Consider the following 25,781-nt stretch of genomic DNA (forward strand, 5'->3'; position numbering starts at 1 on the left):
AACCTGTAGAGAGACAAATCTGGAGAGGAAAGGATAAATGTTGGCAGGCCTAAAATGTAATGTAATGTGTATGGTAAATTGAAAGGCATTGCAGGAAATGTGAGCATAATATTTGCGCCTTGTTAGTTTGTCAACGCATCGCTGACTCTCAATGATGAGAACTAAACTAAAGAGGACGTTGACGAGGAATAGACGATGGGATGTGAAGAGTTTTGCGTTGATACATTTCATTTAATGACATTTCACAGGCGGCGGGCATAATTAAAATCCCAAATAATTATAATAAAACACGGCAAACATTTACCAGAGCAAAAATTTGTTTTCAAACTACTATTTCGAATCCTTCGTGAGGCGAAGAAATCCCTCCCCTTCAGCCCATCATCGCTATGCGAATACCAACTGCGGCGACTGCCAGAATCACGCTTAAGCTTACGATTTATGTGAGATTCTTTAAGCGAAATCCAAGTCAATTAGTTTCCTAATTCGTTTTGCGAAAAGGAATTTATCGATTTTATCTGCAGACGTGCAGAAAGTAGTTAAGAACAGTTTTTCCTACGACTTTCATCGCTTCCCTTTTTCTGGGTAAGTGCTGATAATGATGCTGCTGCTTGCCGTATGTACTGTGTGCATGTGTGTGAGTGTGTGTGTTTGTGTATGTGAGTGTGTTTGTGTGTGTGTTCAAACAATGAACAATGCCCCACTCGCTGTGTGAAGAGCGTAAGCAATAAACAAGCCGCATTGCTTATACGCCATGTTAGCCACGCGCTCCATAGAACCGATAACGAGTAAAATTTGTTTGTTTGATTTTAATTGCTACACCAGTCGTTTTAAATGCCTCAACATATGTATATTGCTTACTAACTAAAATCATTAAATACTTTCTCTAAGCATGTAACCATTGATCCACTTATACTAAATTTGGTTCCTTTCTATTAAAAAAAAAACAAGTCAAATATCCACGACGGTGAGATACCCGTCACCCATTTGGAATAAAAACAAAACAATATACCAAATTAATATACAAAAAATACTAAAATATAAAGAAGGCAAATTTTGGTTTATCAATATAGTACATTGTAGATATATCATACCTAGAGTGCAAAATATACCAGATTGTCAGCCAAAGCAACTAAGGCCCTAAGTTAGAAGTCGTCTTTTTCCATACAAAAGTATTTCTTTAACAACTTCAGGAATCATAAAAACTTTACTTATTATTGTACATATGTACCAAAAAAAACTCCAGACGGACATGGCTATATCGTCTCGGATGTTGACGTTGATCAAGAATGTATATAATTTACAGAGATGTTTCCTTCTGCCTGTTACATACATTTTTCCTTCTACTCTATAGGTAGCAGGTATAAAAAGCTCGAGGTAGCAATGAAATAGATATTAAAAGTTTATTAATTTGTTCACTGGCAGAATCATGCAATTAAAATTTATTCATCATACTAGGCCCAACGAAAAGGATGAAAATACGAGTATTACTTTGTGCTCAACTATTCCAAATACAACGGATAAAATCTCTAAAAGAATTGAATTTTATTTCTCAAAATCCGAATGTTAAATAAAATATATAAATATCTGAAGGTCAGTGAAATTTCTATAATTATGATGATAAAGCAAGCATCCTATCATAAATAAAATATAAATATAAATAAAAAAAACCTCATTTCCATGATGACGCCAATAATTATTTTGAAAATCACTACCGAATGTGAGAAATATCCTCATCCGATAGAATAACTACGCTTAGAAATCTGTTCACAAACATAAATCGCTTTAAAATTATAAAGTTTAGTTATTACTTTGACTTGTGTTTACATTACATTTGCAGTGGACAAGGCAAGGAGAATGGAGGGAGCTGTCGATCGGCGGCGACTCAACTTGCAATCGGTAAGGAGGCGTCTTAAAGAATTTTTAATTGCTTCAAAAACAAGTTGAATGCTGTTTTATTTATATTTCCGGCAACCGGCGAGGCGACGCCATAGACAAATTCCATTAAACTTTTGGCTTCTAAACTGTGTCAAAGTTGAGCACTGGCAAAGCGGAGATGTGAAGAACGGCAGTGGGGCAAGACTTCTTGGTCCGGTGGCTAGGGATAATTCACTGCCGGCAACCGCCTGAGAGACAAGCTCAAAACTTTTGCGCAAAGTAAACTCAAGTGAATGAAATGAAAATGCCACAGAGGCAACCAAAAGCCCCAATGAGCCAATAGCAAGGGGAAGAGACAGAACGACATACCGTGAATGTAAGAGATGGATAGAGATATATTGAGAGAGAAACGCGCTTGGTGCGCAATCAATTTCTGTTGACGTTGACAACAAAGCAAGAGTCCGGCAAAAGTTAAGGCCAAAAGACAAGGCTCTTCGCCGTGGCTGTCGGTCGGGGAGCCACGTAAATGGGGGGCCAACAAATCAAAGTCAAAGCCGCTTTATAAGACGACTGTCGAATTGGTCTGGGCGGCATGGACACGCCCACTTTAGCTGCGTAGACACCTTAAGACGGCTGCTGTTGCGGTTGAAGTGTATTTAAAAGTTTGATTAGTTTTTAATGTTTGTGAAGCAAGCTCTCTGTTTTCCCTCTGCACTCACCCTCTCATGCCTAGTTCTCTGTAAAACTCTGTAATTTTTATAAAGTTTGCATTCAACTTGATTCTGAGCACAACTTTATGTCCGCATCGAAAACACAATTTCGGGTCTTACAACCAAACGAACTTATGCCCACAACAACACAACAACAACAATAATATATACTATATAGCATGTTAACATATTTATGCAAAAGTCAACTAATCACAAACATATTGCATAAAATAACAATTTCATAAATTGAAACAAAATGTCTAGACTCATTATGCCACCGAAAATATATGCAATAAAATTATGCAAATTCTACATCCACAACAGAACATCAACAACAACAACAACAAAAACATTAACATAAACAATAGCAGCAACAATGTGTTGCCGCTTTTTATTTCGTTTTGTTTTGGTTTCCAAACGCCCGCTACCAACAACCTACTGCCACATTATCAGTTTCGCCAAGTTGCGACATTTGCATCGAAAAACACATTTATGGCAATTTTAATTTTAACACAATATTGGAAGGCAACTCAGCCTCGCAACTGTTTGACACATCCCACAACATGGTAATAACGATTTAGTCAATTCCAATCAAAGCAATCCAATTCCGAAAAGGAAATATCAGTGCAGAAGAACTAAAATCACATTTCCAAAATATTTAAGAAACAATAAAGTACTTAGTGATACATTACACATTCAAAATACAGTAGATTCCGGTTATAGCGACTTTCAAGGGACCGACGATTTTACGTAGTTATACCCGGAAGATGCACTAACCGAAAGGAGCTAAATTAATTTTTGTTTTATTTTTTTTATGGTTGTCATGTTCGTAATAGGTTTTTAAGATAAAGCAAATTAATTTTTAAACAAAACAAAAAATTTATAAATTTAATTTAATAGCATGGTTTTTCCATAATAAATTGTATATCTGAATGTTTCTTAGCATAAGCTAAGACGTCAGCTAAAACTAATAGAACGTAGTGAGAATGTAAGAAGTTCTAACTAAGAACCTTCGTGTCGCTCCTACGTACACAAGCAAGAGTGCCAATCACTGATAAATGCATACGTTTACATACAGCGACGTTTGATACTTAAATTTGTTGGCATTATTTCGCTGTATTTTTTTTTTCGTCGCAATATCCGGTTGAATTGTGAAAAATTTCGTCGGTTTGTCGCTAAAAGCGGAGACGTACTAAGCGGAGGCCCTTTCATATAAGTATGGGGACCAACCAAGCCATCGACTTTTCGTCGCAATAACTGGACGGACACTATAAGCGGGGTCGTTATAACCGGATTCTACTGTATACCATAGAGTACATCCTGGGTGGTTGCATTGAAACGTCACTAAGGTCGTTTAGACACAGCTATTTAAGTTATTTCACCGGAGTCTGAATAACGCTGGAAATGCACAGTAGAAATACCGACGGCTATACTTGATATATCGATATAGCACTACATTTTAAATATACAAGGTATATCAGAATGTCAGCCAACGCAAGACCCTATTTTAGTAAGCGTATTTCTTAAAGTACAAAGTATTTCTTAAATAACTTAAACAATATTTATATAAGTATGTACTAAAGATACTCAATTTTTGTTGATTTGAAAAAAAAATTGAAGAAAATTAGCTCAGCGTGCGAACATAACAAAGGCAGTATAAAAATAAAATAAAATATAATAAAAAATAAAAAAAATATAGCTCTATCTCTTATAGTCTCTGAGTGTTTCATACGGACGGACGGACAGACGGCCATGGCTAGATCGTCTGTTGATCCTGATCAAGAATATATATACTTTATAGGGTCGGAGATGCCTCCTTCTACCTGTTACTTACATTTCCTGCCGGCACAAAGTTATAATACCCTTCTACCCTATGGGTAGCGGGTATAAATACTTGAAAATATATTTTTAGAGATTCTTTCGTTTTACAATTTTCTTAAAATAAACAATGAAGTTACAACAAAAATATGAATCTTTGACCTTGTCGTAGAAACATATGGTATCTGATTACACTGTCACTCAAGGCTTTATTTCAATGACGTCTCCAGTGACCATATGAGATGTTAAATTTTCTGTTTATTATTACTTAAGTCAATAGTTAAAATGAAGCCAATGCAAAATTCAGAGATTTAATTGATTTTGAAGTTTCTTCGTCAGCCAACATTTAATTGCTATACTCCAAATGTATTTAATTCTTGCAAAGAGCTAAAGCTATTTCTAAAAACCAACTTATTAATATTTTACATTTGGACATTCTACTTTCGAAATGTTATGCAGGATAATTGCAAGTTAAGAAAAAGCGAGTCTTTCCACTTTCAATTTGTTTTCTTTTCTCTCCATCATCTTTCGCCCGTCAACAGCAATAATAAAGAAGCATTCCGCAAATATAGCCATGAATTATGTATGTAAAAGCCAGAAACGAAGGTGTTTCAGTGTGTATTGGTCCCTTAGGTACTTCCCTAGGGTCTAATAACGCAAAAAGCCATCACCAGGCTAAGGGAAGTGCATGGTTAATAGAAGCTCGGTGTGCCAGTATGTATGTAAAAGTTATAAACATTTATGGCAGCTACTTAAAAATGTCAAGCGAAAAAATTATGATAATGATACGTGACATTTGAAAGCAATAACAATTTAGTTAGCACGCACTTTTTGATTACACCAAAAAAAAACTCAGGTTTTATTTATGAGTTGGCTACATAAAATTGAAAAATTGCTTCAAAATGTGCTTGTGAGCGTGCGAGTGTTTGTATATGTATTATATACATAAATAAATTCCAACAAATGTTCTTATGTGAGAGCTTGTGCTCTAAGGAAATGCTTTCATACGTATTTGTAATAACAATAATCATAAAGTAAAGAATAATAGGTCGTAGAAATGGTTAGGACGTAAAATCATAATAATCAAAAAAAAAAGGAAAAAACTAAACGCTATTTCAATAGCCTCATTAAAGTAAAAACTGTAAGATTTTAGGATTAAATTTAAATTTTATAATTATTTAGTACTTTAAAAATATATACTTAGTTCAACTAGATTACCACTTGGTAAAAAATACCCTGGCTTCGGTAGGGAAGCAGGGTATTATAACTTTGTGCCGATAGCAAATGAGTGCAAAAGGCAGAAGAAGGAAGGTAAATTTGTAGAAGTTCGTTGCTTTGGTAGACCATCTAATATTGTTTTAGTATTTTGGAATTTTTCGCTATTCGATGCTAGATACTTATGGTAAATACAATTAAATGACGAAACATACATTAAAAATGAAATAAAATTGATAGATTAGGACTATTTATGTTTCTATAATATTAATTGTCTTTAATATCACTTCTTTTTTTGGTATATATGAAATAATCTGCTCATTGCTGTTTTATTTTCTTTTTATATTCACATCCTAACAAATCCCAAAATGTATTGTATCTTTAACGGTTTCTAATATAGACATCTATGGAACATTCACCAGAGGCTTAATTTCTTTCAATTGATCAAGCTACGCTCAGAGAGGTTGAGTGAACTACAACTGAAGCAATACAAAGAATAGAATAGTCGGAAAGGTTGACCCCTACGCAGGCAGTCATAAACAACAGCAGCAGCAACAAAAACAAAAACAACAACAAAGCACACATCCTGTATGTCAACTGAATAATTCGTTGGATGCACAAAAGGCACTCACATCCGGTTTCCTGTCATTCTTTTTGCCACGCAAAAAGCGAGCAGGGGAAGGCCTGTAGTTTATGTCTGTGTGATGGTAGAGAACATTGTTGGATGTTATTGTTGTTAAGGTTTTTGAAGTTGTTGTTTTTGTTGCTGTTGTCTTTATGGTGTGTTTGGTATTTGTTGCAACTTTTGTTTTGAATTCCTGTGGCCTTGTCATACATCCATGCGCTTGCAGTTGAATTTATGGTTTAACCCAACAAACACATACTATCACGACCTCTGCCATGGAGACATCTACGCATAACTCTCATCAAACAATGAATGAACAAAATAAGTAGACGCCAGGGTTCCACTAACAGTTACCAAAGGTATCTCTTACACAGAGAAAAACATGTAAGAAAGCTACAGTCGAGTGTAGTCGAGTACACTCTGTTATATATAATATAAACCACAAATACTAAAACATACCAATCGCTAAGCTATTTGTTACAACGTTACACTTTAATTATATCATAGAGTATATAAAATGTACCAAAGTGAGTAAGTGGTATATCGATATAGTACTACATTTTAAATATACCAAAGCAACTAAGACCCGATTGTAGTAAATAAATATTAAAGTTATTATTGTATTGTGTTAAATATTAATGTATTGTGTCCATTTTCGGGGAAGGTAAAAAATTTAAGCAAACTTGATTTGCGTGCATACATAACAAGGGTTGTCGAAAATATACTATATAGCTCTATCTCTTGTAGACTCTGAGATCCAGAGTTTCATACGGACAAACCGGCAGACGAACGAAGGCTTACGAATCGGCTATTGACGCTGATCAAGAATATACATATGTATATAGTTTATGGGGTCGGAGATGAGTCCTTCTGCTTGTTAGATGCATTTCCTACAGGCACAAAGTTATAACACCCTTCAGCCCTATGGTAGCCTTGTATAAAAAATAATAAATTTTAATATATGTGAGTTTATGAAAGGTATGCAACACTTTCCTGTTGTAAAAACATTGCAACGCATATGAAGAAAAATAAATGTAGCCAACTTTTTGTCTGAAGTAAATTCAAATGTCGCATTTTAATTTTAACGAAGTGATATTTCTGTTTCTCCTTTAAGTATTTTAGAATATTATAATATATTTTTATACCAGCTACCCATAGAGTAGAAGGATATTATAATTTTGAAGAAGGCATCTGTAAGGTATATATAATATAATATATTCTTGATCTGCACGTCTGTCCGTATGTACGCCTAGATCTCAGAGACTATAAGAGATAGAGACCTAATGTTATCAAATATATAGACTGACAGAGTGGATGTTAAGTGCAATGTACATTTTAGCCATTTTTAATTCACATACAATAATAACAAGTTATACTTTCAACAAAAGCTAAAAAAATTCAATGAAATAAAGTGACGTAGAATGACGGTGAGGACAAAAGAGGCAACTCACTTCTACTTTACCTCGTAAAGCAGCATTCAATATTACTGATTGCTCCCAAGATTCTGTTTTTGACAGTAGTATACACTCTTAGGAGGTGCATCTTTAAACAGAGAGTTTGTCTGGTGTTGCGATTCCCCGAAATATACATTTGCCGTTAGATCTGTTGGATCAACCATTCATTTCAATATTAGGAAAGAATATGCCTGAATTCGAATTTTACAAAGAAACATTTTCCTTTATATCTACTTTATATTAATTCAAAGTGTAAAAAAGTTTCGACTTTCTCAAAATCTTAACATGTGTTTCTTTTTGTGTAAATGCCACAGAACGTGCCGTCGCAGCAGTATAACTTCAGGTGCAGATTTGCGAATCTTCATCGAGATGCAGATTGGGCTTGTCCTTTTCAAGAGTCCCGGGAGGTGAGCATTAATTTTGCATGTGAATACGAGACGAGCAACTAGATTTCTGCATTGACAGAGGCTGCGTCCCAGACGACATTTCTTAAAGCGTACAACAAAAATTGTGCCCTAATGGTCCAACTTATCTCGAATGGCAACCATGGGCACTTTTTGCATTGGACTCCATCCAGGCCTAAGGCAAATTACTGATGAGGCAGCAAAACGTGGCAAGAGACAATCGTCTAGTTTGGGCATCATTTTTCACATTAAGTTCTTTGAAGCTAAGGCCATGCTCAATTAGCCAACTCAGTCGGCTCATTAGCAACGTGAACCGTGACTAGGACCAGTAGAACATCGTAATTCGACCAGACTGAGACAAGCAGGTGATGCTCTAAAATAATTAGGCAACTTGTTGCGCTGTATAAACTTCTCCGCCACCCAACTTTATTACCTTGCATTTCCTCACCGAGATTCATCCCATCTAAATAGTCTCAAATATATGAAAATGTAATACAAAACAAATATGTCAACAATTTTACTTGGCGTATAAAATTGCATTGAAAATAAACCAGTTTATCCGCTAAAGCAGTTAAATTTCGAATATGTTCTTTATATGGACGCAACTAAATTGCTATTGTATGCACTATTCTTGCTTCAAAAAAAAACCTGATCTGCGTGACACAATAGCAAGTGATGGAAAATTATTAAATCATACTCAAGGATATATATGGTATATGGGTATGCATTCACAATATACCATAGAATACAAAATATGGCAGATTGTCAACCAAAGCAGCAAAGACAGGCAGAAGAAGGCAGCTCCGAACCTACAAAATATGAACATATATTCTTGATCAGGGTCAACGCATTTCCGACTGTTTGTATCCACACCTAATACTCAGAGACTATGAGAGCTATGGATATCATTTTCTTCGACAGTTCTTGTTATGTTTGCAGGCAGATCAAGTTTGTTTTAAATTTTTGTCACGCCCACTTCCACCCCCGCAAATCAACATAAATCAAATAACAAGTATAATTTTAAAGCTAGGGCTGCAAACTAGATTTAATAATATATATAGTCCTTATGATTCTCGATGGTTTGGTTGCGACCGGATAGAAAATGTCGAAGATGTTAAAGAAATACTTTTTTATTGCAAATTACGACTACTGCAATGGGGTCTTAGTTGAATCGGCTGACAATCAGGTATACTTTGCAATCTATGGTATATTTTGAATGTAATACTGTATATTTGGAATATTTTTAGTATTTTTTAGGTATATTCATTTGGTATTGCGTGCCGTTTTGCTTTTAGTAGCGAGTATCTCACCGTCGAGCACAATCGACTGAAATTTTCTTACTTGTAAGTATTTAAAATTAATTAATTAATTAATTAACTTCAACAATTTTCATCTGATCTCAATCAAATTTTCAGGAATGATTAGTATTGTATGTTGCACAAAACTTCAAATTTATTAATATTTTTTTCATTGCTATGGAAAATCAAAACTTTATTCCACTACACCTTCTTCAACAACAACATGCGGAGAAATGCTCGGTATATAAATACTTTTTGACAACCTTTGTGTATCGTTACTTTATAGTGGTGAGGCCTTTGTCTTTTATATAAATTTCACTATAAATGAATGCTATAATAAACTATGAGTAGCGGATACAGCGGTATGTTGGTTATATTCACTTTGGTCAGGATACAAATTTGTTGTTTAAGATGGGGAAGCTTTCAAAACTATGCTTTGCGACCGATTTCCTTTCAATAATTTTAAATTCATTTGAGCCATTTATTATTGGGCAGGTTAATTAAGCCGTAGCTCATAGAAAGTCAAAAGAGTTGTATGTTAGGTCTAGTGAAATATTCGAAATTACACTTATATCTATACATACAAAGACGAACACACCTGAATTACCGTATGTGGAGTGTGCACAAAACTTGCCAACTTTGCAGACACTCATTGTCGAGTGTTTTTGTTCTTTCTGCTGATGTTGCTGTTGCTGTTGCTGCTGGTTGTGCTTCTGCTGGTTTTGCTGCATTTAAGTAAAATGAATTGCCTGCAATTTATTTTTGTTGCTTATCATATAAATTGCACTCGCCTGCAAGTCATTATTTGGCACATTTGCGCTCAATGGCTGCACATTGTTCTCACCCACATCGAAAATGTGACGTTGTGAGTATGTGTGTGTGTGCGTGACGAACCGGAAGCTCTCAGATATGCCAGTAAAACAATAATAACAACACTAGCATCAGCAACAACAATTTGGAGAAGAAATGCTGCCAGGTGGCCTTTGCACTTGGCTGCCTTGTAACTGACTGAAATAAGAAGAAAACCCAGAAGAGATTGGCAAATGGTCAATAAGAGGAGTGGTGGACAAGGGGTCCGGAGAGAATTCAAGCCAAGAATTTTCGAAACTGCTACTTAAGCAATTGCAGTTCTTTTATTTACCACTTGCAATGCCTGCACAAATAAATTTCCGGTTGGACTTTATTCACACAGCACACTCGAAAGCAGACTCGTCACATGTGGAGTCAATACTAATAATAATAAAATGTTAAATCGATTTCATCAACTAGTTGCGTCTCAGTTCTACCTTTTGGGAAACTTTTGTTCTTACTTTATAATCTAAAGTTGCATGCATAATTATGAAATTCACTTATTGAATAACATAAATCTTAAAATTACATTTCACTTTATAGGTGTGTGCCAAATTTCTACGCCTCTCTTTTCCTAAAATATTCCAATACAGACACATATGTATATGTATCTAAATGCATGGGACTCGACTCCAGGCAACCCTTTCGAAAGAAACTTGATGTGTTTTCTGTTCCACGTCCAGAGCAGCAAGGCAAACAAATGGGGAAATATCCGACTGGCAAAGTCTGCAGAAATATTTCACAAATGCAATTACAATTAAGTTGTCCGATTATTGGGTCAGATTGCAGCGACATTTAAGAATTGCGCAGTAAACGAAAAATAAGGGCCTTCACAATGCCGTAGAAGTGAACTGGAAATGTACTACAAACTCGTAATAAACTCGTATGTACAAGTGAAACACACTTACGAAAGTACATAGTAGATGATAATATACGACGCACATGACCTATTAAAGTGACTCCTATCAGCTGAAAATTGACCTTGCCCAATGCACAATCTGAGCACACCGAAAATAAACATTTGAAATATATTGAAACTGGTCTAGACGACTTTAATGTACTCTATAGAAGAATGCATTTTTCGTAGCGCATTCCATTTGTAGTGTCAATGCCCTTATCATATATTAGGTACTTATACTCTTACAAAAAAATGTTTTTATACCCACTACCCACTACTAGAGAAGAAGACTATTATAACTTTGTGCCTGACCGAAACGTATGTAACAGGTAGAAAGAGACATCTCCGTCCCCGTAAAGTCTGTATATTATTGATTGCCTGTACTTCCGTCCGTATGAAACACTGGATGTAAGAGTCTATAAGGGATAGAACTGCATTTGTTTTGACAGCACTTGTAATGGTTGCACATAAATCAACTCTTTTTTAAATTCTTACTACTACTACTACTATATATATATATATATATATATACCAAAAATAATATTCGGTAAATTTCAGTACATTGATAATAACGCTTTGCTTGGTCACATTTACAATGAGTATTGGGTATCTCACTGTCAAGCACATTCGACTGTAGCTTTCTTAAGTGTTTTAAATTGATTTACTTTAAATTGATTTTGAAACGAAGTCGAGTCTGCCCTATTTTCCAATGTGAGATTGCCTTCGATTGCCAAACATAACACATACTTAAACATTATGTATGGCAGTATATACAGATTAGCCTCTGATCAGTGCATCTTCACAATCGTATAAAAAGACAGCAAGTTTTACTCAAATTGTTTAGAATCTCCCAGTAGCCATAATGAAGTTGAAGTACTGCGTAAGTGAAAGAGTGAATGTACATATATACTTGTTTGTGTATATTCTAATAAAATACTACGTTCTCCTGCAGCTGCTGTTGCTATCCCTGCTGCTCACTGGGGCATTGGGTCGTCCTACCCAGAATTCCCTGCCAACGTCTACGCTGCCGCCGTGCACCCCCTGGTGCGCTGGCCAACCGCCACCACCTCCCGGTGCCGTCAACTGAACAATTGAAGACTTTAGACTTGAACAATCAACACCAACAACATCTTCTTGAGCTCAGTTGCAACCTCATATCCGACTCCTTCATTGACCGCATCCTACGAGAATGCCACGAGTTTAGTCCAACTGCGTAGTCGTTTACTTTCCGTAATTATTTCATGTCATTTGCTAAAACAATTAAACTCCCATAAAGTATACAAACAAGTTTTACACTGGTGGGAACCTTCAGTAATTAGTATAGCATCTTATCTCTTTGCCTTCTATAAAGTACGGAGTGCAGAATTTGATTGCCTGAAATTTGGAATAAAGCTGCGAGTTTACAGATCTTCTTAGGAGTAACATTAGCTGCATACTTGAATACTTAAATTTGAACACAATTGTGTAAGATGTTCAGTTACCAAAAGAATGCGAAGCAGGAATTCCCTTATCCGTTTCAAAATTATACATATAAGTGCACAAAATATATACATGGAAAAAATCTTAATCAAAAAGTGATTTCCAGCTATACATGATATTCCCATGATTAATAAAGTTTATTTTATGTGAATGAAATGCATTTATTAATACTGTTTAATAAAACAGATTCATTTTTGAATGTGAAGTTGAAATCCTCTAGTGGTGATGATGATGTGGTTGATGATGATAATGAGGAGCATGATGGGGGTTGTGATGGTGATTACCACCGCGATTCCCGTTATTATAATTCCCACCTCCGCTAGGACGAGATCCGTGGGCACGGCCATAGCCCCACTGGGGAAGCGCTAAGGCGACGGCAAACAAAGCAAACAATATAATCTGTCAAATAATGTGAGATATTATTATTAAAAATTAATAAGTAACACCATATGTAACCCAGAGAGCTCACAAGTAATTTCATCTCGACTCCTCGTTAAACTGTGACTCGAGTTCGAAAAGTTGTCTGCTTTTATAGAAAAATGTTCATTTTTCCAGGTAGAATCCATTAGGCACTTACCTGAAATATACATTATACAAAAACCCACGCTCATAAAACCCACACTTAGAAAATTATTTTGATATTTCCCTGCAACTTTACTCATAAATACTTACATATGTAGTTACCTACGCTATATCATAGGTTTGAATATTTTGTTCATCACTTTCGAAGAAGGTAGTTCATGTGGATTTTCTTAGGAAATGTTATCGTCGGAGTCTCAGAGCACCTAAAATGAGGTTCGTAATCAGTTTCCCAGAAATATCTAACGCAAAAAGTAAAAGATTCTGAGACTTGTTTACAAACATAGGGGATGAAATCGTAGGTCCATTACTATACTCTAATCAGGAAGCTCAGAGAAGCTGGGTCCAGTGATTTGAGATATTCAAAAAAAAATTGGTGCCCATTGTTTTAAATCGTTTGCCCATGTTTGCCCAGGAAAAATTTTTTTTTGCCCACCCTTAGTTTCGAAATTATGAAAAATTTTTTTTTTTCGAAAATTCAAAAATTTTTTTTTTCAAAATTTTTTTGCGGAAATCGCTTTAAAATCGTTTGCCCATGTTTGCCCATCTTTTAGTTTTTCGAAAAAATTTTTCGTTTTCAAAATTTTGAATTTTGAAAAAATTTTGACATTTTTTCGGCATGAATGACTCAAACTCGATCGCCCACACCTCGAAATTATGAAAACTAAAGCCACAACGGTAGCCTCAAGTGTTTTCAAGTCTGCCCATATCTCAGAATTTCAAAATTTTGAAAATTTTGAAGGTTTTCAACTTTTTTGATTGCCCATACAAATTCATCGTTTGCCCAAGTTTCGAAGTCTCAAATTTTTTGCCAAATTTCAAAATTTTTCAAATTTTTTTGACTTTTTCAGACTGCCCATTTGCTATTTTCGTTTGCCCACCCTTTAGAATTTCAAAATTTTGCTTTATTTAAAAAATTTTCATACTTTTTTGATTTTAGCCTATGGCCCATACAAATTCATCGTTTGCCCAATTTTCAAAGTCTCAAATTTTTGCCAAATTTCAAAATTTTTCAAATTTTTTTGACTTTTTCAGACTGCCCATTCGCTATTTTCGTTTGCCCACCCTTTAGAATTTCAAAATTTTGCCGAATTCCAAAAATTTTCATACTTTTTTGATTTTAGCCTATGGCCCATTCAAATTCATCGTTTGCCCAATTTTCAAAGTCTCAAATTTTTGCCAAATTTCAAAATTTTTCAAATTTTTTTGACTTTTTCAGACTGCCCATTTGCTATTTTCGTTTGCCCACCCTTTAGAATTTCAAAATTTTGCTTTATTTAACAAATTTTCATACTTTTTTGATTTTAGCCTATGGCCCATACAAGTTCATCGTTTGCCCAATTTTCAAAGTCTCAAATTTTTGCCAAATTTCAAAATTTTTCAAATTTTTTTGACTTTTTCAGACTGCCCATTCGCTATTTTCGTTTGCCCACCCTTTAAAATTTTGAAATTTGGCAAAAATTTGAGACTTTGAAAATTGGGCAAACGATGAATTTGTATGGGCCATAGGCTAAAATCAAAAAAGTATGAAAATTTTTTAAATAAAGCAAAATTTTGAAATTCTAAAGGGTGGGCAAACGAAAATAGCAAATGGGCAGTCTGAAAAAGTCAAAAAAATTTTTAAAATTTTGAAATTTGGCAAAAATTTGAGACTTTGAAAATTGGGCAAACGATGAATTTGTATGGGCCATAGGCTAAAATCAAAAAAGTATGAAAATTTTTTAAATAAAGCAAAATTTTGAAATTCTAAAGGGTGGGCAAACGAAAATAGCAAATGGGCAGTCTGAAAAAGTCAAAAAAATTTGAAAAATTTTGAAATTTGGCAAAAATTTGAGACTTCGAAACTTGGGCAAACGATGAATTTGTATGGGCAATCAAAAAAGTTGAAAACCTTCAAAATTTTCAAAATTTTGAAATTCTGAGATATGGGCAGACTTGAAAACACTTGAGGCTACCGTTGTGGCTTTAGTTTTCATAATTTCGAGGTGTGGGCGATCGAGTTTGAGTCATTCATGCCGAAAAAATGTCAAAATTTTTCAAAATTCAAAATTTTGAAAACGAAAAATTTTTTCGAAAAACTAAAAGATGGGCAAACATGGGCAAACGATTTTAAAGCGATTTCCGCAAAAAAATTTTGAAAAAAAAAAATTTTTGAATTTTCGAAAAAAAAAAATTTTTCATAATTTCGAAACTAAGGGTGGGCAAAAAAAATTTTTCCTGGGCAAACATGGGCAAACGATTTAAAACAATGGGCACCAATTTTTTTTTGAATATCTCAAATCACTTGACCCAGCTTCTCTGAGCTTAATCAGGAGCTTGCGTACATATGGTGATTCAATGAGTTCTTAAAACAACAACAACTTATCAATATACATATATTGTCATACTGATGTATGAGACGGTGGTTTTAGGATCCGTCGGTGGTATCGTCAATGTTTTGTGGATAACGTAATTTTTTATTTAAGAACTTTTAATTATTAATTTTCGTTATTGTAGTTATACCCGCTACCCATAGGGTAAGAGGGTATTATAACTTTGTGCCTGTCAACAGCCGAGACGAAATAGTCATGTCCGTCTGTCCGTCAGTATAAAACACTGGATATCAGAGACTATGAGAAATATATCTTTAATTTTGTTTCAAGAGCATTTGCAATGCTTGCACACAAATTAAGTTTATTTTAAATTTTTGCCACGCCAACTTCCTCTCCTGCATATAGACAAAAATCGAATAACATGTGAAATTTTGAAGTTTTTTGATAAACACAATAATAACTAAGTTTTTTGTGATACCTAATAATTTGGTTGCGATCAGATAAAAATTGTAGAGGCTATTTAAGAAATTCCTTTGTATTGTAATAGTGTCTTTGGCTGCCATTCTGTATATCTGATATTCTATGGTATATTTTGAATCTAGTACTATATCGTTATACCATATATATCCTTTGTTGCATTTTTAGTATTTTTACGGTATATTAATTTGACAAATTTTAAAATTAACGCACCGATTTACTTTTATTCACATTGGCTAGCGGGTATTTAACAGACGTGTACACTCGACTGCAGCTTTCTCATGGTAGATGCTGAATGCAGAAAAGATTTTATACATTATTTGTTGGTGAAACAGAGTTTAGGTTTATATATTTATTTAATCAGTTGCTTCATTTACTAATTTACTTAGATTAAAAGCGCCCATGGCCACCCTGACCGAATCCTTGCTGGCCGTATCCACCCTGGCCGAATCCTTGCTGACCATGTCCACCCTGACCGAATCCTTGCTGACCGTATCCACCCTGGCCGAATCCTTGCTGACCATGTCCACCGTGACCGAATCCTTGCTGACCATGTCCACCCTGGCCGAATCCTTGCTGACCATGTCCACCTCGGCCGAATCCTTGGTCACCATGGTGGCCATGTTCACGATGGCCATGGTGTGCACGAGCCAAAACAACGGCGATCAGTGCGAAAAAAACGATCTAACGTGAAATTTGTAAATAATAGATTGGTTTTTAACAATATATAAATTATTTTAAAAATTCTTAGTACTCATTACTTACAAAGAATTTCATTTTTACTTGATGAATTTGAGATGATTTCTAACTGTTTAACATCAGCAGATGGGCCTTTTTATAGCAAGAAAAATTCACACAATTCTATGTACACAATCACCACTAAAATTTCAAAACAAAACAAAAAACAAACAACGGAAACATAATTCAATGTCTCAGCATTGACTAAGAATTAATTATCAGTAGCTGGACTTTACATGTGACCTAAAGTTGAAGAAGTATATAAGGTTTATATAATTGACTCTGTGCTGAGATAGAATAATTTATTTTTTCAAAATTAGTATTACGAGTATATATAAAATACCATTGTGAGGCAGCAGTTTTCGCAATAATATAAGTTTCAGTTTTCCTAATATTAACAGCTTACAAAAATCATGTAGCTGACAATACGAACAAGAAATAGAATATTCATACATATGATAGAGACTTTAATTTGTGCAAAATCATACTAGGATGCTTAATATCATATTGACGAACAAGGCAGTGTCGACCTTGTTGGCTTAGTCTACACTAAAATTGTGCAAACATCAATGTATTATTGAGTTGTTTAGAAATTGGTGTTAATAATCTACACCCATAGGCCAGAAGAGTATTGTAAATGTGTATCAACAGGAAATATGTATAAAAAATGTATGTAACATGCAGAAAGTGTCGTCTCCGACCCCATAAAGTATATATATTCTTGATCAGCGTCTGCCTGTCTGTCCATTCGTATGAACACATACATACATCTCAGAGACAGCACATTTTATTTTTGTACACTGATCAAGTTTGTTTGTTGCCACACCCACTTCCGCCCCCGCAAATAAAAAAAAATAGAATATGGAGCATAGTACATACAAATTACTTACGTACAATCATAAGTACAGTTTTTATGTTCTGAAAATTTAGTTACGATCAGATAAAAATGGTGAAGGCTATTTAGGAGATAATTTCTTTGGTTATTATTTTGAATGTATTTCGATATATCAAATATAGACCTCAGTACATTTTCGTATTTTTTCAAATATATTGATATTTTTTAGAATATGCTCGACTGTGAGATACCCGCTACCCATTTTAAATAAAAGCAATATATTTTGCGGTATTATTCTCAAAATATACCAAATATACCGCAAAAATACTAAAAATATACCAAATGGTATATATGGTATATCGATATAGTACCGCATTCAAAATATACCATAGACGGCACAATATACCAGATTGTCAGCCAAAGCAACTAAGACCCCTAGTAAGTAGGCGTTTTTTGCCCATACAAAAGTATTTCTTAAATAGCTTCCACAATTTTTTTCTGATCGCAACCAAATTTTCAGGGATCATAACTATTATAGTTATTACTGTATATACCAAAATTCGTAACTCTAGCTTTAAAATTACGCTTGTTATTCGATTTTTTTGATTTGCGGGGGCGGAAGTGGGCGTGGCAAAAATTTGAAACAAACTTGATCTGCGTGCAAACATAACAAATGCTGTCGAAAAAAAATTATAGCTCTATCTCTTATAGTCTCTGAGATCTAGGTGTTCATACGGACAGACGGACAGACGGACAGACGGACGGACGGACAGACGGACATGGCTATATCGTCTCGGCTGTTGACGCTGATCAAGAATATATATACTTTATAGGGTCGGAGATGCCTCCTTCTACCTGTTACATACATTTCCTGCCGGCACAAAGTTATAATACCCTTCTACCCTATGGGTAGCGGGTATAAACACTTGACTGTTCTTTCTTAGTTGATTCAGTCGAAATTTGTTTAAACTCTCTTTCTCTCTCTTATCATTGGCTCTTCTATGTATTTTTGCCGACACTCCATTCTGGGATTTTGTGAGATGATATCTATTGGTGTAAAATATGAGTTAAATTGAAAAAAAATTTTAATTTTTCTTATTTTGATGATAAATATGAAGACGACAATTGCGGTTAAGACTTTGTCACTTATTTGAGTCGTTTATTTTAAACATAGTTCAGATTTTAAATCGTTTTATTATTTAATTAGCTGCTTCATTTTCATAATTCATAGACTAATAGCGTCCACCATGACCACCGTGGCCACCCTGACCACCCTGGCCGAATCCTTGCTGTCCATGACCACCCTGGCCGAATCCTTGCTGACCATGTCCACCCTGGCCGAATCCTTGCTGACCATGTCCACCCTGGCCGAATCCTTGCTGACCATGTCCACCCTGGCCGAATCCTTGCTGTCCATGACCACCCTGTCCGAATCCTTGCTGACCATGTCCACCCTGACCGTGTCCTTGCTGACCATATCCAGCGGCCAAAGCAACGGCGATCAAAGCGAAGAATACAATCTAAGGGGACGTTTTTAAATAATTGGTTGTTTTATAAGAGAAATCGGACTTATTTGCTAAGCGTTTCAATATGTTTTTAATTCGATACTTACAAAGAATTTCATATTGACTTGTTGTATTTTAGATGATTTCTAACTGTTCAGAATCAAGAGACAGGCCCTTTTATAGTAAAAAAATGCACACATTTCTATGCACACAATTGCCACTAATATTTCAAAACAATGAGAAAAACAAAACATCAAAACAAACAACGGAAACCACAGATTTATTTCATAATTGAATGTCTCAGCATTTATTCAGAATATAATTATCAGCAGCTAGACTTTACATTTGAACTGAATTTGAAGAGTATTATAACTGTATGATGAAATTTAGTAAAAATATCATTTTTCCTACTGGACTAGCTGTTGAATTACTATGTTTCAACTTAAATATTAATATTAAAATATTACAGAAATATATCAAATTTCTAGTAATATATTTTTGCATATGTTCTATTCATATAATTATAATGAGTAAATGGTAAAACCCAATAATGTTTTCAACATTTAAGAGTATTCAGCATTCAGCATTCAAAAGTAAACGCGATGCTGTTATTGAGTTTGTTTTTCGTTCTTATCATGAACTATGGTACATATGACATACATATGTATGTACATACATAAGTGCTCGTCATAGAAGGCGCCTAATTTGTTTATATGAATCAACAATTTTGCTTTGATTAGCTTTTAGATGAGCCCAAAGACGATTTTATAGGTATTTAGCTCGCTAAGATCTCAAATTATTAATCGAGTCAATTATACATACATACATATATAAATATGTTATTCTTGCCAGCAAACAAGTGAAAAGAATTATATACTCAATCATCAGTACATGCACACATATACATATGTGAATGCTTATGTACTATTTCAAATTCAATTTCAAAATGTGTTGAATGCTTCACATTTTGTTCGACTTGCTAACAATAACAATGCTGACCGAAATACACAGGTCTTGACATTCAAATTCTTTGTTCAAGTTCACTTACTGGATTTGTTTGTTTCCTAATCGGCATGAGCTTGAAAATCATGAGCACAAAGTAATTGTTTTTTACATTTATGTAAATATATATCTATACCAAATTATTATTATTTGTATAGATGGAATGCTTGTGTTGTTTTAGAGCTGGTTCTTTTAAAATGCTATATAGATATTGATATTTTGTCGATACTTTAAATAGAAAATATACTATAAACTGAACTCTGAGACTCCATCTGTATTATTTCGTCTGAATATAAGTAGTGAACAGCATTAATATTTGCAACGGTAACTTGGCTTTAAAAACATGTTCAATTCCATTAACAACAATACGATTGCTTCATTTAAAACATTATAAATAATTTGTCTTTTGATAGTTGAAATGCTTTAGTACCTTGCACTATCAGCAACCAAAAAGTTTGATCATCCCAAACATTTTCTTAAAAATTTAAAATGAAGCAGCTCGTAAAGTTGTTGGATTAATGAACCAGCTTTACAGAATTTCATTATTTTGACGATGGAAATGCATAGCCATTTTGGCCATGATTAGTGGCAAACAAGAACTAAGACACAAGAAATCTTAAATAATTTCACAGACAGATGATGCGATTGCATAAATCCTTTTAAGGCATTTGGAGTAAGATGGAGTCAGAAACATGCCAAGCTGGGTGAGCCAATTAAAATCGTCGGCACTTAAATTGTAAGAAAATGTTTCAAAGCTTTGCTACACATTTGGCATTCGAGAAACAAAAATCCACATCCGCTCGCATTCGCATCCACGTTCGCCAGAGAAGCGTCTGCTGTATCGACAGCATTGTGTTTTTAATGTTAACAATTTGTTTTCTTGTCGTGCACTGATTTGCTCTGGGAATTCAAACGAATTCATTAAATATTGAAATTAATGTATATCGGCGAAAGTTCAATTTGTATTTAGGAGCGCTTTAAATATTTACATTTCAGCTTCAAAACATTAAATTCTTGCTTGGTTAATAATTCCACATTGCTGCTTATGACATAGACATTAAAGTGATTGCAAATATTTATTTTGCATTGATGCTATTATTTTTCTATATTGAGTGCTGACAATGGCAGGCGCCAGTTGCTGGATGTAATGATGCAACAATAAACTTTTTAATGCCAACGGCAATGAAGTAATTAAAATATTTTAATGCAGCAACAAAGTCAAACAAAGTTAAACGCCAGACTGAGATACACATACACATACTCCTAGCTAAATAAAGCCACTTGAAGACGGAGCGTAGGAGGTCTCATCCGATATGCAGAGAAGCTTTAACAACCTTATTTACGTCTCGAGTGTTCCTCAAAGATAAAGTATTTAAAAGTGATTTTAATAAAAATAAAAAGAAAACGTGCTCGACAAAAGAGTACTTCACGTACTTTAACCCATTTGCTCTCTTTTCTTTTAAATAAATGTAGTTCAAATATAGCTGCTTTTAAAAGATGATTAACTTATGATTAATATTTACTTGTTATAAAATTCTTAACAACTTAGAATGTTAAATAGACTGTGACATTAATGGAAATACAAATTTGACATTGTTACTATCAATTAATAATAACTTCAGTGGAGCATGCAAACCGAAATATTTTAAGTACGTTTAGTTTGGGGATAAATGATGACGATGATCGCTAGATAACGATCAATGGATTTTAGTATGAAAGGCCGGAGTCGCACGGTCGGGCAATTTCTGCCAAGAGTGTTCTCTCGAATTGGGCTCTTTAATAATTCGTAACATACCATTTATATTTTCTATTATTATATTTTTAAATATTTAGCAGTAAGTGCATCATAAAAAAAAGTTTACTTTCGAAATCCATGTGAATACTATCATAATATAAAAAAATACACGACTAATCAAAAATAGTACATGAATAAATAGTCCCCTTGCACAACCGAATCCAGCAATCAAGTTCCTCATAGATTTTCATTCATTTGATATACATATGTGGTATTAAATATTTATTTTTATTCCCGCTACCCATAGGGTATTATAACTTTGTACCGGCAGGAAATGTTACATACATACAGGTAGAAGCAGGCATTTCCGATCCTATAAAGTATATATATTCTTGATCAGCATCATCAGCCGAGACGATCTAGTCATGTTCGTCTGTGTGTCTGTCCGTCTGCCCGTATGAACACCTAGATCTCACAGACTATAATAGATAGAGCTATCATCTTTTTTCGACAGCATTTGTTGTGTGTGCACGCAGATCAAGTTTGTTTCAACTTTTTGCCACGCCCACATCCGCCCCCGCAAATGAATAAATTCGAATGATTGCGATCAGATAAAAATTGTGGAAGTTTTTAAAGAAATACTTTTGTATGGGCAAAAACGCCTACTTACTAGGGGTTTTAGGTGCTTTGGCCGACAATCTGGTATATTGTGTCGTCTATGGTATATTTTGAATGTGGTACTATATCGATATAACAAGTAGACCGTTTGGTATATTTTTAGTATATTTGTATTATTGGTATATTTTGAAAAAATACCGCAATATTTTTCTTTTATTCAAAATGGATTGCGGGTATCTCACAGTCGAGCACACTCGACTATAACTTTCTTACTTGTTAACGATAATATCGAAGCATTGAGCGCACTTGACTACAACTTTCTGATTTATTTAACAGGGCTACCAGAATTACAGATTTTTATGGCATAGCTAAATAATCTGTATTCAAATTACCAGCGATTTATCTTGAAAGTTATTATTATCCATAAATATTTGTTTGTTGAATTTGTTTATTTTGCAGCAGATGTTCGTATCTTTTAAATACGATACCGCATTACCTGGTTTCTCCATCAAGACAAGACAATATAACCCAAGGAAAGATTTCCAGAAATTTATGTGGCTTAAAACGTTGGTTGGTTAGTTTAAACGTCTACTTCACTTTTTGAGTTACCTTTTAAGTGAAGGAAATGTTTTTCATTCACTATATTCGCATAGTGCTCAAAACATAACTCACAAAACCAAACTAAATCTTCGTGCAGCAACAACAATTGTTGTCAAAATTATTATTACTTTGTTTTCTTTTTGATTTCAGATCTAGGGCAGACAATCATATCCGCCTTCAGTGTCTCCGAATTGACCTTGATTCAAAATATATTTAATATTGGTACCCTTTGTGTTGGCACCGGATCCGTGCCTTGGTGTAATGGGTAAGCTAAAATCTTTATTTTGTTTCGATTAATTTTACAAATTTCATGTTTTATATTTTTACTTCAATTCGTGCTTTTCCCATCCATAAGAGGAAATCTCCGATTATAAGCATACAGTAGAAAATGCGCTTGCAGAACCTCTCTAAGAAATTTAGTTCGCCTGTCAACTCTTCTGGTAGCGGGAATACAATGATAAAGCAGTATTTCCTGCTGCGTGTAACAATGAAAATCATATTGAAATATGTTTATTGTCAAATCTGTCACTAGGATTTATAAATCAGAAATTCAAAAAGTTTTATAGTTTTTTCGACCACATTTTCTAAGATTCGTGCCAAATAAAACTAAACACTGCCGAGCTATTGGGAATTGAGGCCAAGTCCTATGAGTAAGAAGTGTCGAACGTAGTTATACTTACCATACATAAAGTACATTGTACATAATCTATACGATTCGTATTTGTAAACTCCAAATGGACCATCGAAATTTTTGCTGCGATGGCTGTCAAACTCGCGACTTTAATGGCCGTCGCTTTCACTGTCTGCGGTGCGTAAACTACGATCTGTGCAAGGACTGCTATGACCAAAATGTGGAGAGTCAAGAGCATAGGGTAGAACATCCAATGCAAGTGATGCTACATCCAGAAAATCATCAACATCCTCCCGATCTTATGCTCAATGGCGAGATGCTCGATCTTATGCATTTCCCCAATTGCTATACTTGCCCCTACTGCGGAATTTTTGGGCACACAGCAAAGGAACTTATAGACCATGTTGTCACCCTACACCGCCAGAACGACAGCCATGTTGTGTGTCCTATGTGCGCCGATTTGCCAGGCATTGAACTAGTTGCTATACGCAATCTCGCCCGTCATCTACTTCTTAATCACATTGAACACGCCAATCTTCTCGATCCAAATACCCCTCCCTTACGCCAAGCTCTAGCCCGCGCCTCTCGACGTCGCCGGCGTCAGCAAGCACAGGGTCATGGCAGCCAGAATGGCACCAGTAGTCGCAATACTGTGCGCTCAAATACGAGTGCCAATCACTCGCCAATGAACTCGGAGTCCGGCGTTAATATACTGTACCAGTTGTCCGAACTACGTCGACTGCGTCCAGGCCTAAGGCTTAGCCAAACCGATGCCAATTACCTTGAAGGTGAGACTCGCTCGCGGACGGTCACACTGGCAATTGCTAATTCGGATACTCCCATATGCCATGAAGCAGGCAATTCTGCAACCACAACCGGGATGTCGGAGCATTTGGATACCGATCGTTATCTCTTACCGCATTGGATGTCAGAGCAGCAATTGGAAACAGCGTTGCGGGATGAGCACGGACAGCAACAGCGTGCGCTCTTTGCTGAACATATTCTGCTCTCTATGCTTTGCGAGGAACAGCTGAAGCTGCCAGAAGAGTGTGAACAGCACTTGTCGTCACAGGAACATTCAGAACATATTGAGATACCCCATGATGATCTTAATAATGACGACGCCATCTCCCTACAGTCTACGTGCAAATATGTGCCATCTCAAATTATGATGCTGATGTCACTGCCTTGGATCAGGCCTTGGTCATCCCAGAGTAACCTACGTTACATTGAACTGCAAGGAGTCACTATAGACGAAAGCTCTCTGATTGGAGCTGCTGAACATCAGGATATTGATTAATTGTTCAGTATCTAAAGGCAAGTCCTTGTGAATATTGTGTTGCACGAATTGTTATCCGTTGTACACATATTTTTATCGAAATGTATATACAAATTTAGTTGTGAAAATTTACCAAGGGGATTTATCGATCGTTTTACTAATAACATGTTTTCAATTAACTTCAGTATTAAACTATTAACTTTCATATTATTTTCTGAAAGATAAGCATCACAAAAAAATTGTATTTAGAAAAACTACAGACTTCTCCGCTCAACTCTGATATAATGCGAAACATTTTCTATACGTTTTAAAACTGAAGCCTTACAAAATAAATTCAATGATTGTTTTTTAATTATCATTACTATTTAAAAAAAAAAGGCCAAGATATGCAGCTATTAAAACATGTAAGAAATCTTCATTTGAACACAAGAATTGTAAATTCGCTACATATAGGAAGAAGGGCATTATAGGTTTAGGTTTAGGTAGGACCGGCTCCCCCTGTACGGGGCAAAGCATAGACCAGTGGAGGTCCGTAGCTGTACCGGTAGCTTATCTACGTCTCAGAAATCGCGCAGTATGGATGCATTTTTGGCAAAAGCCAGCAGCATCCTAGGAGGTAGCCGTGAAACGTCCCGAAGATCGTTGTGGCACGGCGAATTAAGGTATTTCAACCGGAGTCGGGATAACGCTGGGCATTATAACATTGCATCATTCTTGATCAGCATCAAGAACCGAGATGATTAAGCTATTCACTTGTTATTGTTGCACACAAATAAAGTTTAATAAAAAAAAAACAACTTATAACAAACCTACAACTTTTGACCCTTAATAGTAACAACTTGAAG

At 35.1% G+C, this 25,781-nt stretch overlaps 3 protein-coding genes across 4 annotated transcripts; 1 reads left to right on the plus strand and 2 right to left on the minus strand.

The window, feature by feature from the left end:
• Positions 1–12,775: 12,775 nt before the first annotated feature.
• Positions 12,776–13,167, minus strand: LOC117563510 (transcription factor MafA-like). Its single transcript, XM_034241886.2, has 2 exons — positions 13,095–13,167; positions 12,776–13,024 (listed from the first exon to the last, which is right to left on the minus strand). The coding sequence occupies exons 1-2, from the start codon at positions 13,104–13,106 to the stop codon at positions 12,842–12,844; spliced, it is 195 nt and encodes a 64-aa protein (XP_034097777.1). The 5' UTR covers positions 13,107–13,167; the 3' UTR covers positions 12,776–12,841.
• A 3,163-nt stretch (positions 13,168–16,330) lies between these two features.
• Positions 16,331–19,293, minus strand: LOC117565099 (uncharacterized). 2 transcript variants are annotated; one of them, XM_052003239.1, is made up of 3 exons: positions 19,179–19,293; positions 18,870–19,086; positions 16,331–16,583 (listed from the first exon to the last, which is right to left on the minus strand). In XM_052003239.1, exons 2-3 carry the CDS (start codon positions 19,041–19,043, stop codon positions 16,350–16,352), a joined length of 408 nt encoding a protein of 135 aa, XP_051859199.1. In that variant the 5' UTR covers positions 19,044–19,086; positions 19,179–19,293; the 3' UTR covers positions 16,331–16,349. The 2 variants fall into 2 exon arrangements, with proteins under 2 accessions (XP_051859199.1, XP_034099949.1); XM_034244058.2 differs by having other exon boundaries at positions 18,840–19,086.
• A 4,248-nt stretch (positions 19,294–23,541) lies between these two features.
• On the plus strand, positions 23,542–25,288 carry LOC117565468 (E3 ubiquitin-protein ligase KCMF1-like). Its single transcript, XM_034244574.2, has one exon. It carries the CDS (start codon positions 23,761–23,763, stop codon positions 24,955–24,957), a length of 1,197 nt encoding a protein of 398 aa, XP_034100465.1. The 5' UTR covers positions 23,542–23,760; the 3' UTR covers positions 24,958–25,288.
• Positions 25,289–25,781: the final 493 nt, after the last annotated feature.

The sequence above is a fragment of the Drosophila albomicans genome, chromosome 2L (assembly GCF_009650485.2).
Source record: "Drosophila albomicans strain 15112-1751.03 chromosome 2L, ASM965048v2, whole genome shotgun sequence".
Classification (NCBI taxonomy): Eukaryota; Metazoa; Arthropoda; class Insecta; order Diptera; family Drosophilidae; genus Drosophila; species Drosophila albomicans.

What these genes read in the sequence shown, in the direction of transcription:
- LOC117565099 (XM_034244058.2), bottom strand. Translation starts at nt 19,043, where the DNA reads ATGGTCAGCAAGGACACGGTCAGGGTGGACATGGTCAGCAAGGATTCG. An exon ending in ACAGCAAGGATTCGGCCAGG is followed by an intron (nt 16,584 to 18,839) that starts GTGGTCAGGGTG and finishes GATTCGGCCGAG; the next exon opens with GTGGACATGGTCAGCAAGGA.
- LOC117565468 (XM_034244574.2), top strand. Translation starts at nt 23,761, where the DNA reads ATGGACCATCGAAATTTTTGCTGCGATGGCTGTCAAACTCGCGACTTT.